Genomic DNA, 21,922 nt, shown 5'->3' with positions numbered 1-21,922 from the left:
GATGACATGCCCTTTTTTTCTTTACTTTTTATGATTGAGATTAAAAACTCTTAAAACCAGAACTGGCACAGCCTTTTATTTTCCTACAGTTTCCCTTAATGTACAGCAGAATAGATTTACTTATGTAAACTACAATGATGTAAACATCACTTCTCCATCCTGAAACAGCATTAGACTAAGGTAAGATGGATGTTTTTCAGAAACTTGACTACCTCCAAACAGGGTGAAATTACTTTTCTTATATTTTACGTATTAAGCCCTATTCAGATGTAAACGACCTGTGAATGTGTGTGGGTTTGTATTTCTGTCCCTTTTCTCTGTTTTCTAAATGTGAACACACAGAAGCTGAATAGAAGACTGTGGTTTTCACTTGTGTGCCGCTTCTTATTTTGTGGACCTTCAAATGAGGCTAAACAATGAGGAAGTGGAGCAGAAAGAGAGGAAGAGCAATGTCAAGGAAGGAAGTGTGTGTGTGTTTCTTCCCAGGTTTTTTCTCACTCATAAGGAGTGTGACTTTATAAATGTCCAGCTTGAGGGCTGAGCTATGCCTGCATGAAAATGCATGCTGTTGTTGTTTTGCTGCATCATAACAGAAGCATTTTCACCCTCTTGGTACACACACAACTGAGTACACAAACATACATGTACAAAAATGAAATGCACACTCTTGACCACCATGTGCAGACCATAGCCTGTATATTTGGTGCAGACACACAAATGCGATGGAAGCATGAGGAGGAACAGCATAATGACTTTAATGTTTGCACATCAAAGTCACATAAACTAACAGGGAGCTGTGGTCATTTATTAACAGTGACATACAACATGCTGATTAATAGGATTCACAAAACAAACATCCAGTGTCTGGCTTGTTTGTTTGAATTAATCAGTGTGAGTGTGTGTGTTTGTGTTCCATGTATGTATAGATGCATTGATCCAGGGAGAAAACCTACCAATGTCCAGTGATTACTATGCATCACTGAATCCCCTCTGATTGGCTCAATGACTTCAGAGTCATGAGGCTCTTCAGACACAACGATATTATTTCTTTAATGTAATTACTCCTCCATCACACTAAAAGTTTAATCCACATTTTTCATTCTGACCAGAATCAATTAGTATTGTGTTTTAGCAGCCAGTGTATTGATCACTAACCACCCATCCTCTGAAGACAGGAAAACAGTGGTGTTGGTGTTGGCAGTAACTTTGAGGAACTTAAGCCTTGTCCTTCAGTCCTCCTCATCTTTTCAGACAGATCAGTCTTACTGAAACTGCTCTGAGTCCTCCTACATCTTCACTTCAACCCAGGATCCTCGTAAGGATGGAACCACTTTTACATTAGTTTCAAAAGCTTTGAAATACACAGTTTTCTCTTGATCATTGTATTCAGCACCAAAACCTGTACACAAAATGGCTTCAGGTGTAGCATGGTATTCCCTTTTGAATGCTCAGTAGAAAAATAACTGAAAAAAACAAACACATTTTCCTGCAAAACAGACATCTGAAATGAAAGAAATGGCACACTTGATTGTGTATGTTGACTTATCAGAATGGTTTTTGATGACTGTAGTTACCAAAGGTTGTCTTAAATCAGTAGACATTTCAACATAAGAAACTAAAAGAACACAGTTGAATGTTTGCAGTGAATTGTATTCTAAAAAAACACAGTGTCTGCTTTTGTCAGTGAGTGACAGTGTATAGACATTTTTAAACAGTACAATGAGGTCATTAACAACTTTACAAAAGTGCTTAATTTTGGGCCCTTAAAGCCTGGAGTAGACTTGCACAGATACTGTATGTATAAGAATCTATAATAGTTCAATCCAATATCAAGCATATTGTCTGTACAGTATTAAACCCAAAGGAAGACTTTGTACGGAATGAAGATCAAAGACCAAGAACAGTCTTTTGGTTTGTCACCTTGTAGCAATTTTGATTTTTTCAGTACTCACTAGATTATTTACAGTACAAGGATGGGGCAATTACATTTGTCCTTCAGCCACATTGAAAATGTTTTAGCATTAGATGCTGCACTGAGTTGAAATGATTGCTTTAAATATACTGTAGGATACTAAAAACAAGTTGCTTTTAAGGTTATTTAAAGGACACACACAGAACTTGTATGTTTGTAGTGAGATTCATGTCCGGTAACAGACAAGATCCAATTTTAAGGCTCTGAATTTTTTTAACTGTCTGATGTGCAACAAAGTCCAGAAAATGTCCAAAAGTGCAAGAATGGTTACAAATTGGATTATACAAGTATCAGGCGTCAAATTCCTGTCACGTGTAGGACTGTGGCTCAGACTCTGACCTTGCTGTGAAGGTTGGTAAGGGTGTAAAACCTGCAGGTGGAACCAGACATGTTGTCTCCAGTCTGTAGTACTTGGATTGTAGTAGTTGAGAAAATAAAGTGTGGATAAAGTGAAAGTAGAGTGTGTGGGAGAAGAATTTAACAGTTAACTAGGTGTACTTAATGAAACATAACAGCCTGAGGAGAAGCAATCTAAACATCCCCATCTAAATATGTTTCAATTCTCACTATCATTCTACGCTGATTCCCTTGAGGGCTCTCGGCTCCAGCGCTTTTCGCCGCCTCTTATGTTGTCCCCTGGTGGGAACCATCATGATGCTGGCCTTGCAGATGTTGACCCTATTTCCTGGGCGAGCCGTCATCACCTCAAGGGCCCCCAGATGCTCCAGGAAGTCTACCTCGAACGTCTGCCACAGGTCAACTGGAGAGGCACAGTGACTTGAAAAGGGCTGTACATGCAAGAAACCCCTCAAACATCTCACAGCTGAAACAATTCTGCATTGAGGAGTGGGATAAAATTCCCTCAGACCGATGTCAGAGACTATTAGATGGCTACAAGAACCGTCTCACTGCAGTTATTTCAGCCAAAGGAGGTAACACTAGCTATTAGGGGCTAGGGTGTGCTAACTTTTTCCTCAGTTGGAATAGGCATTTTTGTAGAATTACATTTACAGAAGATCTTGAAAAGACTTTTCTTCAGTTTTACTTGTTTAGTTGTATTACTTTAATCTCTCTGTATTGTTAAAATTGAGATTAAATAACCATATATTAAAACATGTTACAAAATACACATGCTTTCAAAGGGTGTGCTAATTTTTTCACATGACTGTATGCTAACCATAGCTGAAACTAGCTATAAAGTATCACAGTGTGACAGGGTCATTGATTAATACTAGTAACAAATATTGTACAAGATTCTGAGACTGATTTCAAAACTCAACATGTATGATGTTTTGGCACAAAGCCACCTAAATTATTAGTATTTGAAGACTTGTTTTGCCCACATGGTGATTTGAACTGACCATTTCTCTTTCATGCATAACAGCAACATGTGCTTTGTATACGGAGTAAAAATGTAATGTGCTACAACAGGAAATCACAAGTAGTGCTAATGATGGTCCCAGTAATAGTGCTGCCCCCTGTGGAAATGCGGTCATGAAACAAGCTCATTATTTGTTTATTCATTGAAGGTAGAGCCTAAACAATTAAATAATTAATGTATTTGTTGATTGACAAAAAATTCACCTGCAACTATTTTGAAAATCTGTTACTCGTTTCAGCCATTTTACATGCAAAAATGTCAACCACAGTCTGGATCGTTTCTCAGTAGTGTAGAGATTTTTTACATTGTTTCTGAACTAAATATTTCTGATAGCCTCTGTTTACTCTAAAATTTATAAAGAATATAGTAAGTCAATATTGAATTACTGTAATTTTTTAAAGGGCAAAAATATTATTTTACATGCAAACTTCTTCAGAGACAGAGTAAACTGACTGACATTCTTGGTTCCACTTGGCGAGCTCCAGCTTGGAGTTGTGTTTGGCCTGCTCCAGCTCTCTCCTCAAGTTGTTGTATTTGGTTCAGGCCTCCGAGATCTTCTGCTGATGGTGCTCCAAAAACATGAGCTTGGCGCTGAAGCATGTAAGCCCCTGAAAACACAAATACTTACATTTCACTACTTTTATTTATATTCACATAATACTTATGGAACACCCCAAAATAAAGTGCACTTTGTTGTTGTTTCTGTAACCTGATGCCATCTGCTCCAAACTACAGACATTACCCAGCTTGATAAATTTAAACACAGGCCTTCTGAATTGTTTGGTGATGCAGGATTTGTGCAAAATGTATATTTTGAAGGGCAGCATGGTGGTCCAGTGGTTAGCACTATCAGTTCACAACAAGAGGGTCCTAGGTTTGAACCTGGTGGCCAACCTTACTATGCGGAGTTTGCACATTCTCCTCATGTCTGTGTGTTTTTCCTCCCACAGTTCAAAGACATGCAGGTTAAATTGCCTATAGATGTGAGTGGATCTCTGTTTTAAGTGTCAGCAATGTGACCAACTGGTAACATGTTTGGGGTGTACCCCGCCTCTTGCCCAGTATCAGCTGGGATTGGCTCCAGCTCTCCCATGACCGTCTACAGGATAAATGGTATAGCTGATGGATGAATAGTAGTTTAAAATACAGTGGGTACAGAAAGTATTCAGACCCCCTTAAATTTTTCACTCTTTGTTATCTTTCAGCCATATGACTGGGCCGAAGGTTCACCTTCCAACAAGACAATGACCCTAAGCACACAGTTAAAATAACGAAGGAGTGGTTTCACAACAACTCCGTGACTGTTCTTGAATGGCCCAGCCAGAGCCCTGACTTAAACCCCATTGAGCATCTCTGGAGAGACCTGAAAATGGCTGTCCACCCACGTTTACCATCCAACCTGACAGAACTGGCGAGGATCTGCAAGGAGGAATGGCAGAGGATCCCCAAATGCAGGTGTGAAAAACTTGTTGCATCATTCCCAAAAAGACTCATGGCTGTATTAGCTCAAAAGGGTGCTTCTACTAAATACTGAGCAAAGGGTCTGAATACTTATGACCATGTGATATTTCAGTTTTTCTTTTTTAATAAATCTGCAAAAATGTCAAATTCTGTGTTTTTCTGTCAATATGGGGTGCTGTGTGTACATTAATGAGGAAAAAAATGAACTTAAATGATTTTAGCATATGGCTGCAATATAACAAAGAGTGAAAAATTTAAGGGGGTCTGAATACTTTCCGTACCCACTGTATGTAACTACCATGGAAAATGTTCTCCAGACTAAAGTAATCCCACCTCCAAAACTAACTAACTGTCAGGATTCACTGCACTTGCTGTCACAAGCTTTGATTTTGGTACATTTCCATTTGCCCTGTCTCAGCTCCACTTTTTCCTTTCCTGGTCTGCTCTATAGGCTAAACTGTGAACATATTTCCTGGTTCTAATGCTGTGGAACAAGGATTTATTTTCCTTGGCACATGCCAAGCAGCTAAAACATGTAAATTTATATTTTTAGACCATAAAAATAAATAATAACAATAAAAACCCTTCATAATAAGGACATCATTATATACATAATTTAAAAATGAAAGGCTATCCCATATAGCTGCATACAGTAGCAGATGTTTCAACTAAACCCAGGCAGATGTCTCTGACATCAACTTTAATGATTAGTTTGAGCACAGACAGGAGAGAGAGTGACTCATCTGCACTGTTTATGTTAACCTCAGCCTGATTTCTGCAGGCAGCTGTTAGCTAGCATTAGCTACTGGCAGGAACAGACTGAATAAAGTAGAAACCACAAGCTTTTCACTTGATTTCCACAGCCTCACATTTCGAAGGCAGAGATAATATCTGTTCAACAAAGCAAACCGAGAGCTCAGTCTGCAGAATCTTTGGCCAGTCTGTCCCTCTTGTCAGTGGAATCTAGGTCCATTACAAGATAGTCAGACTCAGTTAGTCCCTGTATATGTCACTCAACGTAGCTAATAGTGCCAACTGTCATCAATGTTACTTAAAATAACCTTTTTGTGTACATTGTAACAACTCATTTTCCACAAACAAACCACTTACAATAGGTAGCCTCTGCATAGATGTGATATTTTGCGCAGATGTCTATGAAAAGGCACAAATGCAAAGATCAATCTTGGGTCTGTAGGCTACTACTCTCAGAGTATACCAATCTTATTATTAATCAGAAGGGGCAGTTTCAAAGGTCAGTACATGCACATCTTTGAAAGGGAAACAACAGAGAACCTTCAGATACAAAGCATGGAGTGCTGTAGTATTGTATTATTTTACTGCTGTTGTTATTCAGCAATATTGTATGCCCAGTGAAAGGATTAACAAAAGATGTGTAGAAATGTGAAGATACTGTAATTTCACTATCTGCTCTAATGTGTTATTTTATTGTCAGATCTGTTATAGTTTACCTTTGATGTGCTCTATTTGTTTTACTTTCAGTGTTTGTCTTTTTTATTTGCTTCAGCATTGAGCCAATTTCCCCCCATGTGGTCATTAAAATTGCATCAAACTTGATGTGCCAGGGACTGGTGGAGGAGGGAATAGTCTCATGAGGCCAGACCTCCTGTCAGTGGGACATTATGTCACCATATGAACCCAACCGTATAGTCAAGCACATTTCAACTCTAAATGCAAGGTGAATCTTGTATTTCATCTTTATTGACGCACAGTCGCTTGACTGAGTATTCTGGTTTTCAGCAACATGCTGCATAAAACATTTTGAATCTTGCACATGAGCACCTTGTAACTGCCCAGTACAACCACAATCATTACATGTGGCCACTGCAGTAATTGTGACTTCTTAAAGGATACATATTATGCAAAATTCACTTTTAGAGCATCTTCTGATATTCACAGGGTTCTCCAGTGTGGGCAGAGATACACAAAACATGAGAAAAGAGCAGTCCCTGCTTGTTTTGCTTTTTCTGCTTTTGTAAAAACCCTTGCTTGAACATCAGTTAGGATTTGTCTGTCTTTATGATGTCATACAAAAAGACATGGCAGTTCATTTCATAGACCCTCCTCCCACTCTGATCCTGTATGGTGCTACCGGTCCTCTATTATGATTTTCTGGCTAGAACAGCAGATGAACAATAACATGGCACAGCTCAGAGAAAAGCACAGATTCTGCTTGTTTGTTGGTTGCACAAACAAGCACAAAAGTCTCTACCTACTTCCTTCCTCAGAGCCAGCGAAGACACAGTGGATATTGAATATTTGTTCCTGAAGATATCCCTAAAATGTGCTAATCATTTCATGGTGGAGTGCTTTCTCAACGTGGGTAGGTACAGCACTGGATTTAGGGTACGTTTACATGGAAACGCTCTTGACTGTAAACGCATAGTTTCGTTAAAATGATTGCTGTGTAGACGGGAAGTATTTGGGTTGACATGAAAACAGTGAAAACGAATAAAACGTTGTCTGAGTATGCACATTACCCTTGAAGACGATGGCATCATTAGCCATTATCTACTTTCCTTTCTGAGGAGTTGGCAACACTGCGCGAACACTACGAAGTTACCAACATTAGTTTGTTGGTTGCAGCAGTAGTAAAGGAGCAGTTGTACTAATGCTAATAAGTTCATTAGCATCTGTGTGTAGCATGAAAGCATATAGTTGCCATTGTTTATGTTGATGTCGCAGTCAATGTGACGCTAGCAGTAGCTGACGCGGGGCGATGGCGTTATCGTTTCGTAAACATATGCGGATGATAACGTTGACACGAAAACCTCTGTAATAATAGTGATAACAGTAAGGTCTAGACCTTACTTTGTAAAGTGTCCTGAGATGACTTTTGTTGTGATTTGGCGCTATACAAATAAAATTTGATTTGATTTTGATTTGATAAAGACTGCGAAGAAGATCACCAGGACCCCACTGCCCTCTCTGCAGACCATTTACCACCGTAGGGTGTGTAGGAAAGCTGCCTCCATCCTCAAGGACCCCACCCACCCCCAGCATGGACTGTTCATACCCCTACCCTCTGGCCAGAGGTTCAGAAGTGTGAAATGCAGGACTTCTAGACTGAAAAACTCTTTCTTTCCCTCTTTCATCAGACTCCTAAACAGCTGACTCAGGATCTACCTCATGTAATTCCATCTGTACTGTTTACTTACTCATTTTGCACATGCATAATTGCACACCCACTGCTGAGTATTTGCAGTCTACAGCTCCCACATAGCATATATTCTCTCTGCATTATATTGTGTTCTTGTTGTATTTTTATTGTGCTTCCTTCACTTGCTGCTTTAAAGTGCCTTAGATTTACGATTTTACTGCCTACGTATTTAGATTTGTGTTATTGCTCATCTACTTTATATTTCACTTTATATTTCACTTGTTTTATGTGGCATTCCCGTGGACAGCAAAGCAAGAATTTCATTGTACAGGGAAACACGTTTCCTAACTGTGCATATTGCAAATAAACACTTTGACCCTTAACCCTTTGACCCTTGACAAGAGCTGTCTGAAATTCGGAAACATGGCTTGTAATTGGTAGGCGGTTCCTGTTCAGCGCTGGGGGAGCTGACCAATCAGAGCAGACTGGGCTTTTAGGGAGGGGGGCCAGGAGCTAAAACAAAGTGTGTTCACATAGAGTTGAAAAAAGGGTCTGGTGCTACTGGTGATCTGAGGAAACTAATGAACTTTATGAATGTACAAGGTAGTAAACCTTTCCTAGTTAACCTTTAAATAACAATATAAACCTGAAAATAATTTGTGACCTTTAAAGGACACTGTGACAGAGTGTATGGTGGAAGGGTTAAGTGTCAATCGTCCCCATCAAGATTTTTGCTCTAGTTGAGCCATCAGGCATCACTGTGATCTCTAATGCTTTGGAAAATTCTGCCTCCAAAGTACTGATGTGAAGCTATTACTGGAGTTAACTACTAACATTAAGCTTTACTCAGCTATGATAGGAATGTTTTCTACTTATGTCAGGTCCGCTCGGTGCGACCTGCCTCTCTTCTGCCTTTTTCTTTCCTGCTCTTTCTTTTTTACGGGATCGGCACCCCAGCTGTGTCGCATGTTGTAATTAGTGACTTGTGGGTTGCCGCGCACAGCTGGGACGCATTAATGTAATCACTTTCTAACCTTATTTATACCTCTGGCAGATGCTTCGCTGTCACCAGAGCATTAATAGAACTTACACCAAAATACCTGTATTGATGGTATGTGTCATTTTGATTTCCGTGCTGACAGTTCCTGTGCTGTGGATTTCATTTTGTACGTTGGTTATATGTTGTTTTGTGTTATACATTTATAGAAGTCCACGCTGAGAGGTCCTGTGCTGTGGATTTCTTTTGTCGTTTGCCACTCTTATTTTTCACCTGTCCGTCCTCATCCTCCTACTCTCCTGGTTCCTGCCATTAGCCTGTCTACTCCCCTGGTCATCCTGGTCTCCTCAGCCATCTTTGCCCAGCCCTGGTTGTATGTATTCATTGAGTCAGTTCCTTTTTGTGATCCCCACCAATAAACCACCTGTTTTTTTACTAGCACCTGGCTCAGCACTCTTGAGTCCTACCTCAGTTTTCCCTCATCCTCCTGGTGAGGGGGACTAACCCTAACAACGTACAGGCTGTAGAAACATAGAAACTGCAGCATCACTGACTTCAAACACAGTAGCTGTGTAAGGTATTGGCTTTTGGCATTCACATTTTGGTCTTTTATTCACAGTATAATGATTGGATGTTTCAGACATGATGTGGGCATTGTGAGTAGCTTAGATTTTTTTTTTCATTATGGCAGTATTGTTACTAGGTAAAGGAGTATGATCTTTTAGCAGGTTATCAAAGCCTCTTTTTGATTCTGATTTTTTTTCTAATACCTTATCAAAGCCAAATAGGTTTACAAATATGTATCTAAAGAAATAAACTCAAAGATTCAATTTGACATTTTAGGGATAGCTAATTTATAGTTACAACTGAAAATGAGATGAACCATATAATATGACATGTGAACCAGTGTAATAAAAGTCTTTCTAACGTCTTTTTCACAAGCTACAGTACATACTCCACATACTGGTGCCACGATGTTTAGTTGAAAAGCTTGTTTGGTTAGCTGCAAGTTGCACTGAAGCAGATCCCTAGGCAGTTAGCTACAGTAGCTAATCCAGGGGGGCTGATTTGTGTTTACTTTTTTCAAAGTAAGAAACAAGCTTTGTGAGACCAGCAATGATTTATATAAACCTGAAGAAGCCACTTTCCCCAGTGTACCTGTTTTGCTAGTTATCCGAGTCTCTACAGGATGGGTGATGAGTGCAACAACAGCCATTATAGCCATTTATCAGCTAAAGCTAATATAATCTATCAGCTAGGATGTTTATTAGTCTTAACTGATGAAGCAACAGCCCGTGACAGGTGAATGAGGAATTTGCTGAGTTACCCTGAATGTTTTCAGCTATGATGAAAGGGACTTCAGAGACCCCAGAAGAGGCTGGGCAGAGATACGGTCTACCAGTGTTTCCACTGGTTGCTAGCAGAGGTTGATAAAGGTCATATATTATGTAATGCCCTTTAACCTCCAAAAAAATTCAAAATAGACCCAGCACCTGCTCTTCTCTGCATCCTCTGCACATTGTCGATCTCATAGACCTTGATCTCGTAGGCCTCTGAGATTCCTGGATCTACCCAGCGAGACTGCAGACTACTAGCTGAGCGTCTCAGGGAAAGGGGTGTATCATGAGAAGGACGACGCTGGTGAATACCTACAGCGGAGAGAGGCAGAAAGTGCAGTGAGATGCCATATCTCAACCTGTTTTCTGTCATCTCCCATTTTAGAAACTTTCAGCCCCACTGACACTGAGAAACTGTTCAGACAATTCAAAGTTATAAAAATATTTAATTGCATTTAAGAGTTCTGTTGTATTTCAGTTTAATTTTAATGTTGTTAATTTTGAGTTTAAGGATTGGCGTGATCAGCCGTCAGCATTGGCACAAAGAGAAGCCTCTGATTGCTGCCACTCAACTGAAAAATGGACTACAAATAGGGCTAAATTGCACACGGAAAAGCATGTGCACAGGTCACACTTCAGTTAAAATATAATAGCCTAATCATCATCAGTGTCATCAGTGTCATCATTATCATCACGTTGACTGCTATAGGCTATAGAGCACTACAGTGACTATATAAAAAGAGCTGGCAACCTGTTCCATAAGTCTCCCTTTCTCTGAGTTTTATTATATATACAGGCTATGCGCATTGGATAGTAAAGAATTTACAAAAAAAGAATTTTCCGCATTGCATTGCAAAACAGTGTTGGTGCCACCATCTGAGAGACTTGGTGGCACCAGTGCCACCAGTATGACTTGTTAGTCTGGAGCCCTGAATTATCTATCCCAGTTTGAAATGTCTACCAGTTGATATTCATATTGTATTGGAAGTAATGGAAACCATTAGTTTGTATTATGCATTAATCTGAAATGCACAAATCAAATAATCTTTATGCTAAAAAAGAAAAAAAAAAAACTATCCCCAAACCCTGACAACACCTGAGGAGCACTCAGCTCATGGATTAGGTTCTGATCCTTCCAGAAGAGAAAGTCATTATGTTCTGTTCATAAAAAGCCAGTTATTTCAGGTGTTTTACCTGTGCTGCCTTTCCTCCGAGAAGATCGGCTGCTGTGAGCCACACTCAGGAGAGAGCCGCTCCTGTCACTGCCTGAACCTCTGTTCGAGGCACCACTGCCTGTGGCTTCACTGTCCCTCACCATGCTGTCATAGCCACTGCTCACCATGCTGTTCCTGTTAGAAAAATACAGTGATGTCTTTCCCATTGCTGGTGGTAAATCGCCACTCAACACACTGGTGGTGTCACTGGCGTGCCCACTGTGGTGATCAGGTACGCGAGGAGCAGTCACTCGGCTGTATGGCGAGGGAAGAGTGTTAATTTGATCCATTCCTCCTGAAGTGGTGCTGGAAGCACTTTCCTTGAGGAGATCTGACACCCGGCCATTGAGAAACCCTTGAATTGCAGATTTTGTGGATGAGCTTGTGGAGCTCTGGCTTGGAGTCCGACTGATGGAGTGAAGAGACCGCGGCGGGGAAGAAGAGAGAAAGGAGGATGTCCGTTCAAAGCTAACAGTTTTGCTGTCTGGGGAAAGGCTGGCACTGCGGTTGACTGAGTGCCGCAGGCTTTTGTGGGACAGACTGAGGTTCTTGATGCTGGGGGCAGACAGTCGGCGGACTTTGGGGCTAGCCATTTTAAGTTTCCCAACAGCAGAGAGCTTATAATGGGTATGCCTAGCAGATTGAGTTAAAGAGTTTTCAGAAGGGAAGAAGTGATAACTCTTGTCAGACTGAGGATTCTTCCGGGGGGTCCTGCTAGCCCTTGGTAAAGTACAGTCTCCCTCATTATTTCCTTGATAACCTCCCTTACAGGCCCCCTCAACACTTCCTTTAGAGCTCCCCCTTGAACTCATAGAGGTGTTGCTACTGCCTCTATCTAGAGTTGGGAAGTCCTTTGGGGTTCTCCCAAGGGAATTTGTTCTACTAGCCAGCTGCTCCAATTTGGCATTGAAAAGCCTGCCACTGTCCTTCGTAGGTGACTTCAGCTTCCCATTCATATTATGTTTCATTCTTACACTTGAGGTCTCAAAAAAAGAACCAGCCCCCTTTCTAGGAGCAGTACTAGCATCCTGTTTGTACTCTGTTCCATATTTCCGAGGAGAGGAAACGTGAAGGCTGTGGTTCGCTGGAGAGTGCTGTCTGCCCTGCCTCCTCTCCAGTGTTACCCCTGGGCTACATGGGGTGGATGATGTCGCCCCCCTTGGGTCTCTCTGGTTGTCTGTCATGTGACCACCATTATAGCTCTCCTGGTGGCTGGCATTTTGCCAGCCTCTAGGCAAACTGCCTGTTTTAAACAAAGCAGAGGTGGTTTCTTGGCAACCAGGTGAAACATCAGTTCTCCTAGGGGCATTCCCAGTACCTGTACAGATCATTTCTCCCCCCACTGAGCCTGTTTTAGTGTTAGTGGAATAAACATGCTCCCTGTCTCTAGTGGGTCTCTTGTCTGTATTTCTTGGTCTCTTTTCACACATTTTGTTTTCTGCAGTTTTATCACTGAAAGCTGAATCTTCTAAGACCACTTTGTCATAGGAAGCTTGGCTAAAAGGTGAGTTGCATACCTTGTCAGCCTTTTTGACATGTGTCCCAGGGGCAAAAGCACCACTGCTTTTCCTATCTTCTGGACATCTGGTATTATTTCCTTTGAACTCAGACCCTGACTTGACTCTTGTACAAGTGTCAGGAAGAATTTCTTTTTCTTTAGCACCATCCAAATCACAATCCACATCTGAATTAATCAGCATGGGATTAATAAATGAAGGCAAGAACCTTTTTTCCTTTCTGAATTGACACTGGGTCTTTTCAGGGCTAGCTTCTGTGACTGCCGACTGAAGAACACAGTATTTGGCTGTATTAGGGGAACCAGTGGCTGCAGATTCATCGCTAACATTACTGATTATCCTGATTGGTTGGGAGCTGGCAGAGTCTTGAACATGTGGCTGTGACTGAGCTATGTCTCTGATACAAATAATATTTCCACCTGTCCTTCCTCTGCTCAATGCTCCACTGATGGTCACCTCCTCTACCATTGAGAAGACAAGTTCATCTTGACCTTTAAGGTCCAGTGGCTGTTGAACAGTCACAGTGATAGTAGCCTTCATGTCATTAATGTCCTCTGTGGGACGGTTAGTTAAGACATCCCTATGTATAACACTGGTAGCTAGGGAGTGTGAAGAGGAGCAGGAGGAGGAAGGCGATATTGGGGAGCTCTTGCCAACTGGTGAGGTTCTTTTGTCTGGTTTAAAAAAATCAGCAGCTTCAGAACTCTCCAGTATTACTGTAGGCTGAAGGGCAAGGGAGCTGGTGATGGCCATGCCCTGAACATCCATGTCAAAGTCCTGGGAAGAGAGTTTATCATTGGACTTAGGAGTCCCAGTGTTGGGAAGATCAGTGTGGCATTTCATGTTAAGACTATGAGTTTGATTCATCAGTTCTTCACTGGAACTGGTCGCACTGCACTCCTCACAGTCACACAAACCTGAATCCTCTCTCTGAAAACTGTCTCCAGGGAGGGCACCATCTGTTTGCTTCTCTCCAGCAGATGTCTGACTGAAGCCTAACCCCTGAATCAAGGTCTGTGGGGATTCAGATGGTTCATTGTCTTTATGTTTCACTCGGTCTTTCTGGGGTTGTGATTTGTTTGTGACATTGTTTACAAAAGGGCTTTTCCAGGAAGACTTGAGCATATCTATTGTCATTTCACTTCCATCAATGCAGCCCAAACGCTCTTGAAGTTCAGCAAATGTTTCGCATTTAAGACAGTCCCCCTGTGGTGGCTTTATGTCTGCTTTCAGCATTTCAAATTGCCCTTGAACATTTTCCTCATTCTTCTTCTCTACCTGCAGTTGAGGAATTTTCAGAAGTTCTTGAAGGACAGCAGTAAACTCTGGGTCATCCAAGTCAGCCTTGTTAGGGTGCAAAGAAGGTATGATGGGCACAAATTTGGGTTGTGCTAGCATTGGGGCTAGTTTGGACTGGACCAAGCCATCTGAGTCTAGTTGAATGACTGTATCACAGGACTGGTCGCTACTGGAACGCTCCTCTAGTTCACCGCGCAAACGTAAAGGACAGATGTCAGCATCTACCTCATCTGTGGAGTGGAATGCCCGCAGGGACAAAGACTGGGGCCCTCTCTTTTCTCTAGTTAGACTCCTCCCACAAGGAGAGCATGAACTGGACTGCTGTTGAATAAAGATGAAGTGTGGCATTAGTTCTACAACTGGACTACTCACTGTATCTAAAACATACATCAACAAATAACTCATTGGGGGTGCAATGGAAACAAGACAGTTTTAAAACAAAGGAAATTATAAGGCCATCAACACCATTAATGGACACGATATGTACATTACCTTTGTCCTCTTCTGTGTCCTGCGGATGCGAGAAGCCAGTTGGATGGTGGAAAAGGTCTCTTGAAGGTTTGCCGCTGAATCAGAAACTTCAGCAATCACTGTGGTGTGGCAATTTGTATGACCCAAGGACTCTCGAAGGAGCATATTCAACTTACTGCCCCTGTGCAGAGATAGTGCAAATGTACAATGTTTCAATTCCCAAGCATCCAAATCTGTCAATCTGGAGGTAGCAGTTATTGTAAGGCCTTGGTTTTTAGCCAGTATAAAATGAGGATATGTCGTAAAAATTAACTTTAGCTCACTGTCAAATGATTTATGGAGGTGACTTTAGACAAATATCTTTCAAAATATTTACACCAGTAATACTTTGGAGTAACACTCTTACTTGTTGGGAGTGGTTTTATGTCCACTTAGTAGAGACAAGACAAAAGGCCCCAGTTCAGAATGAGGCGGTTTATTTTTACTCCTACCCCTCATACCACTACACACGTCTATCATGGTCAACTTAGTGGGGCCACGTGACCCTAAGGATGGAGATCAGAGAGTAGAGGATAGTGTACATTTCTTTGAATTATTTCAAACATGCAAATAAAGCTCCATGAAATATAAGATATATTAAACCACATTACATCTTTGATTGAACTTTAAGCTAACTATGGAAAGTAAAAGCACAAACAGTAAGAAGTAATGACACAAAATTCAGTAGGGACAAGTTTTACAATATTTCATTAGAACCTTTGCCAATGGTGCTGCTTTCTGTACGAGGGGGCTGGACATGGAGAGTGAAGAACATTATGGAGCTGTGGGCTAGATACGTAACAAAATCGCTGTGTCGACGGGCTGCAATGGCCGCATCCAGGAGGGAAGCAGCACGCTCAGCAGTGGGGGCTTTCACCCGGTTGTGGTTACGTACCTGGAATGGAGGAAGAAGCATAAAATCTTATAGAAAAAATTTCTTAAAGAACACAAATGATTTGTCAGTCTGTCATGTGTTCCTCTACTGTTTATCACTGTGGATGTTTTGATGCTGGTGTATTAACATAAATTTAGAGAATGCTTAGCCTTGGTAGAGGTTTGCATTTTATAAATATTTTCTTTTGTTATCTGATATATAATTCATCCCAGTAATATAATGTTTTGGCATGACAGCATAACAAATTTATACAGTAGGTTTCATGTTCACTAAAGAAATACAAATGAATGCATGCCTACACTAATGATGTACTACCTTGCAAATGGCAAAACACAGTGTGAGGGAATAGAAAGCTGCCCAATAATAAATTAATCTGATGTAATATTTTATGCAGTCCAGTAGGTTTCACTCACTACCAGCATTATCTTCTCACACACAGTATAGACATTCTACAAGCTGACTTTAAATGACAATTAACATTAATTATACCATATCTGCAGTGCAAATCCTAAAACCCAAATTAGAGAGATCCCAAACATGGAATCTAACTAACTATCTAACTATCTGTGATATTGCTGACACCAAATGAAAATGAACAGGCAATTTGCTTTTATGGGCAGTGGAAATACTCAGGGAGTTCTGGAGTTATTTTAGGAATACAGGATCATTTTCTGATTCATAGCTATAAAAACAACTGTAGAATTATTTTTGTGTTAATTCTCAAATTGAGTCTTGAGTTACCAGTGAAGTATAGCCAAGACATTGCCACTTGTCAGCAACAAAAAATATAGCCTTGGCTCTCTGGTTTCCAGATTTAGAACAGTCTTCTTTATGTTTGCAGAGATTGATTGGCCTGTACATAATCCAACAATAATCACATTCTTTGTTTTTGGGGCTGATTATGTTCTTCAAAAGAATACACCACCAATTTGGGTTAATGAACCCTTGTGTGCTTGCACTTAGAGCAACAGCCAGACTGAGAGAGACACAGAAGGAGCAGTTTAACAGCTTCCTTTCTCAAAATAAAAACAATTCTTCATCCTACTTGTATTCCATAGACAGGGTCTTCTTGGAGTCTAATATGGGCTTTTGGGCTGTCCTGGATACTGCTTGCTGAAGGGACGACCTCCCCCAGCAGGTCCCTCAGTGTGTCCTCCTCTCCACAGCAGAGCTCTATAGCAGACACTGATACAGTCAGATCAGTCCAGGTCTTCTCCCTCCGTCGCTCAATGGCACTGTACAGCCAGGAGATGGCACAGGGAATCAGCCCGAGCTTTTGGATGCTCTCATCACTCCCCACCATGCTGGACCAGGAGCCTAAGGCAGACAACAGAGCAGATAGATGTATTCATGCTACATACTGTATATATTGTACACACAAATAAAGTATTTATGCATGAACACAGTAAGTGAATTACACATACACCCCATGAACACATATGTACACCACATATATTGTGTGAGAACCACAATTTTATATGGTTTATTTAGAGCATGTCTACAGTTACTGTATGTAATGCTGTTAGCACAAATATAAAAACGTACTAGTTTGAACAACTGTAATAAGTGTAAACTTAATGACTCCTTAATGATTTATCTTACCAATGAAAACAGGGAACAGCTGGTCCTGAGGTAATAAAATCTGCCTACCAGAACCTGTAAAGCTCACAGATTATCATGTTAGGATAATGATAATCACCTTCATTGGCCAAGTATGTTACACACACAAGGAATTTGTTTCCGGTACAGAACTGAGGCAGCCATCTGCGGCGCCAACTCTACTGATGGCTCTAACCACCAGGGGGGTTCAGTGTCTTGCCCAAGGACACTTCAACACATGGACTGCAGGCACCGAGATTTGAACGTTCAACCTTCCGGTTAGGAGACAACTGCTCTACCCACTGCACCACTGTCGCCTCCCCACATGTTGTTTGTTTGATCCATACAAAACAAGGATGCAAGATGGCACTGAGTATAAGTCCTATAGACAACAGCAATACTGTATATGGTGCATCTGCAAATATCTGATGTTAGAGCCTGGCCCTGTATTCTTGCAAACACAACTGCATTTGGTCACAGGTAACAAGCTAGTGAGGGTTCTTGTACTTGTCTGCATAGTGAGGTTAGAGCCTCTGGGAGGTAGTGTGTCCTTGCATTACACCCCTCTTTTAAAACGTTTCCATGGCAGGAAAGAACGAAGCAACTGGCGATGCCATATGTCATTAAAGCCACACACATTTGTTTCCCCAGGTCTGAAGTTATTATTTGTTTATTAATTTGTTCATTTATTCATTTGTTTTTTTAAATAGGTAAAGCCTCATTGAGATTAAAATCTCTTTTTTCAAGAGTGACCTGGCCAAGAGGGCAGCAAAGGCACTGCTACAACAGTAAACACAAATAATACAAATACAAGTAATAAAAGTCAAGGTCAATACACTTAAGATGCAAAACAAGTGCAACTTTAAAATGATTTCAGTCCAAATTTGACCCGGAGTACTCTTTTCTCAGTCCTTTAAAACTGACTTACAGTTAAATGGCCCATAGAAATCAACTCTGATCATTTCAGGTCCTGCTATACATTATTACAGAAGAAGGGGCGGCATATTTAGAAGCTTTTCCATTCTAACTCTGGAGAACAGTATTTGTAAAATACTTTTAGAGCATATAGGCCACATTGATTTTGAATGAGCATAGAGGGGACCAGCCCAAGGAGAGATTTATATATAAAAACCAACTACTGATAAAGTCTGCTGTACAGAATACAGTGGTGTACGAGATTTCCACAGACAGTAATGAAACATATTAGCATTATGAAGCATAATGTTATACAGTATCCAGCTTCTTTAGGTATTTGCCTAGTGTATTCATAAAAAGCAGAAAGCACCCACAAAACATAACACATAAACTCAGAATAATGCACAAATGAAGAAAGCGGATTTACAGAGATGCACTAACAAACATTCAGTTGTTCATATGGACTGGTGCCATCGCTTATTACACTTTTGCCCCACATTAGTTTTGAGTTATAGGCCTGTTTAACCCTTATCCAAACTTTAATTGAATGAGTATAGGAGAATTGGTTTCCTTCAATTAAAGGCAGAGTTGCCTGCTGTTATTCAGAGAGAACAATATTCTGTGGAGGAGATTGATGTCCCCTGGCTGTGGGCCACATGTAGTCTATATTGACCAACTAATTCAATCACATTTACGGAGGGTGGCGTCATGTGAAAAAGCAGCTCCAAGGAGATGCTGTCCTTACCCTGTGTGTGTATGTGCCACAAATCTATTAAAGCCCTTCACCAATGATAAGTGCAGGGTTCCATTTCTCTAATGGCAACATATTACAGTCCATTTTGTTTACAGTTCCCTCTGAGTTCAGTGTTTCAGCAAAACAAAATTAAATATTTGTGTTAGACAATGTAAGCTTTTAGGAAGCATGTATGTTGTTTAATTGATGAAAATGTTACAGGTGAAAGATGAATGACTAAAAAGGAACCGGCTGAAGTGGCAGCACTTCTGTCACTACCGTGGACAAGAGGATAGGAAACGGGACAAACGAGCAAGAGAGAAAGCAAAAGAGCATGAAGGCTGGAGATGGTGAATCAAGACTGATAAAAGGACAGATAGAGAAAATGGAGACAGGCAGTTTAAGTGATAAAGAACAAGCAACTGATAGCAGGAGCAGGACAGAAGTGGAGGAGGAGTGGGGGGTGGCCCTTAAGCATGGATAAAAGCTTCCCACTCTCATCTCAAGATTTTAACCTGTGGCCTCTCAGAGTGGCCGATTACTCACCCACATCAGCACATCCCAAACCCAGAACGCATCCATTGCTGCCACTGAGCACACAGCGGATGACATCAGGCAGGACGCCTGCACACACCTCGGCCTGACCGGAGAGAACAAAGGACAACAAGCATCTCATGATTCATCACTGAAAAAGCACATCCAATGAAACAAAGGACCTGCAGCAGATGAGGGATGCATACTGATTCTATAAATTCCCTTGGGCTCAGATACTGTAAGCAGAGCTAAGAGAAAGCTGAATATAATTGATGGACTGCGTAATTGTGGTAGCTGTCTGGGCCCTATCAGATTTCAAGTCATCACAGAGAGAGCAAACCGGCTGTGGTGTGTACCAGACAAAGAGTTAAAAATGCATGTGGAATACAGAATTCTTTAGACTCACGTTACGCAAACAAGTCTGTGTAAAATAATGTAACACAAATCAATCGAGATACAGTGGCTTCATAAAGTGTTCAGACCCTTCAATTTTTGTACACTTCACTTTTTAAAATAAAATTGCATTTTTCCCCCCAAGTCTATACACAGTAAGTCATAATGACAAAGCAAAATGCAACTTTGTCATTATGGTTTATTGTGAGTAGTTGTTGAACAAAGATTAGCAATTTTATCTACAGTATTTAAAATGCAGTCGACAACACAATACACTGAAAAAAAGTAGTGGGAAACTTGGTGAAGCCACCACAGATTAGTATGAAGCAAACAAAATAAAACCATTTGAAACTATATTTAAATAGAGTTGGGTGAACCAAACCTGGCTTGACTCTTGATGATAGGTTGCATCAAAGTTGAAGGTCTTCAGAAGATTTCTGCCATCTCTGCCTGCTGTCGCTGTAGCGTGTGGTTGGCTTTTGCTAACTGGTTCCATAATGGCGACTCTCTTCTTGGATGGGTCAATGAGGAGAACAGGTGGGTGGCTTTGGCCCCCTGACAGTGTTGGACTCACCCTCAGCATGACTTTGACCTGGGCACCAATAGAAATGGGAAAGAATACCATGATGAAATTTACACACAGTCATGTTTTATGTATGTTTGTGCTTTAAACCTATATACAAAATGTTGTTTTACAGCTACACTAGCTATGGCTCTGTGGCAGTGCTGGTCTGTCTGTCAGTTGGTCCACCACTTTGATGCAGTATGAAATATTTCAAACTTCATGTGAGCAGCCAAAATGCAACTACATTTCAAAAGTAAGTACCAGCAGCAAACAGAAACAGAAAAGAGAATGAGTACAAATATATCTTCATACCAAATTCATTGAGTTTTAGCCATTGATACTTCTGGCGCCGACAGCGATGGCAGCCGTGGTTACTCGCGCTCTCTTGTGTTTGTTGTTTTTCTTTGTTTTCTTGGTCTTTTGCAACCCATCCCAGATTACTTTTACCAGAGAAGAACTGTTAAATATCGGACAACTCACACCAAACTACCTTCCTTCAATTTTTGTGAACGAAGATGAAGAATCTGATCGGAGGCGCAGCGGCAATATATATGGGACCTGGAAAAAAATGCCTGTGTGGCAAGCGTACGGGCAGCTTGGTGAGGCTACGCCAGAGGGGGACCCGGACTCCATTCCTGTCTATCCACCTGGCAAATCTCTGCTCCCTGGTCAACAAGATGGATGAAATTCTTCTGGTCAACAGGACTAACTCTGACTTTGCACACTCTGCTGCTTTGTGACAGCGCAATTCGAATACCGGGCTTCCAGGTGTTCAGAGCGGAGTGTAAAGGAGCTGTTGGGGAAAACGAGAGGAGATGTCACAGTGCTACAGAGGACATGTATCACAGACCTAGAGACTCTTGTTATCAATTGCAAACCCTTTTACTCTCCCCGTGAATTTAACAGTTTCATGCTAAAGGGAGTGTACATAAAACCACGGGCCCACACTAGCGCACTACAGTTCCTGGCAGAACTGATAACTAGCCTGGAGCTAGAACATCCCGACTCTCCACTCATTGTTCTAGGAGACTTTAACAGAGCAAATCTCACCCTTGAACTGCCCAAATACAGGCAGCACATTACCTGTCCCACCAGGGACAAAGTCACACTGGACCACTGCTACACAACAATAAAAGACGCTTATCACTCTGTCCCCCGCGCAGCCCTTGGACTCTGATCACTGTATGGTCCATCTTATTCCAAGTGTTAGGTATTTTTAGTCAGATAGATATTGGTTAGATACTTGATGTATTAGAAATGTTTAGAGTAGACAGGATGTCTAGCTCAGGCTGTTAAATGTTTAGTCATTCTCATGAGTTGCTGCAGGTTGCTTATGGTCAAGGATAACTAGATAGAAAGTTGATGACTGTTAGAAGACAGGATGTTTAATATTATTATTATGACGTGTATAACTGTAGCCATAGCCATAATATTTTCTTATGTTGTCATGACATGTCACTAGAGGTCGTGTTAGAATGTTTT

General features: G+C 41.1%; 1 protein-coding gene across 2 annotated transcripts in view; it reads right to left on the bottom strand.

The window, feature by feature from the left end:
- Positions 1–224: 224 nt before the first annotated feature.
- Positions 225–21,922, bottom strand: part of kif26bb (kinesin family member 26Bb) — a 34,680-nt gene continuing 12,982 nt past the window's right edge. Inside the window, exons 3-12 of one of the 2 annotated variants that reach the window (XM_020616976.1) lie at positions 20,258–20,467; positions 19,495–19,588; positions 16,747–17,018; positions 15,524–15,701; positions 15,174–15,312; positions 14,789–14,948; positions 11,461–14,617; positions 10,423–10,578; positions 3,811–3,961; positions 225–2,732 (exon numbers count right to left, since the gene is read on the bottom strand). In XM_020616976.1, the coding sequence (XP_020472632.1) occupies positions 2,729–2,732; positions 3,811–3,961; positions 10,423–10,578; positions 11,461–14,617; positions 14,789–14,948; positions 15,174–15,312; positions 15,524–15,701; positions 16,747–17,018; positions 19,495–19,588; positions 20,258–20,467 (4,521 nt within the window). In that variant the 3' untranslated portion in view covers positions 225–2,728. The remainder of the gene's footprint in view (positions 2,733–3,810; positions 3,962–10,422; positions 10,579–11,460; positions 14,618–14,788; positions 14,949–15,173; positions 15,313–15,523; positions 15,702–16,746; positions 17,019–19,494; positions 19,589–20,257; positions 20,468–21,922) is intronic. The other variant, XM_020616975.1, reaches the window with a different exon arrangement.

Source organism: Monopterus albus, unplaced genomic scaffold (assembly GCF_001952655.1).
Source record: "Monopterus albus unplaced genomic scaffold, M_albus_1.0 scaffold182.1, whole genome shotgun sequence".
NCBI classification, from domain to species: domain Eukaryota; kingdom Metazoa; phylum Chordata; class Actinopteri; order Synbranchiformes; family Synbranchidae; genus Monopterus; species Monopterus albus.
This window is presented reverse-complemented; position numbering and strand designations above follow the sequence as displayed.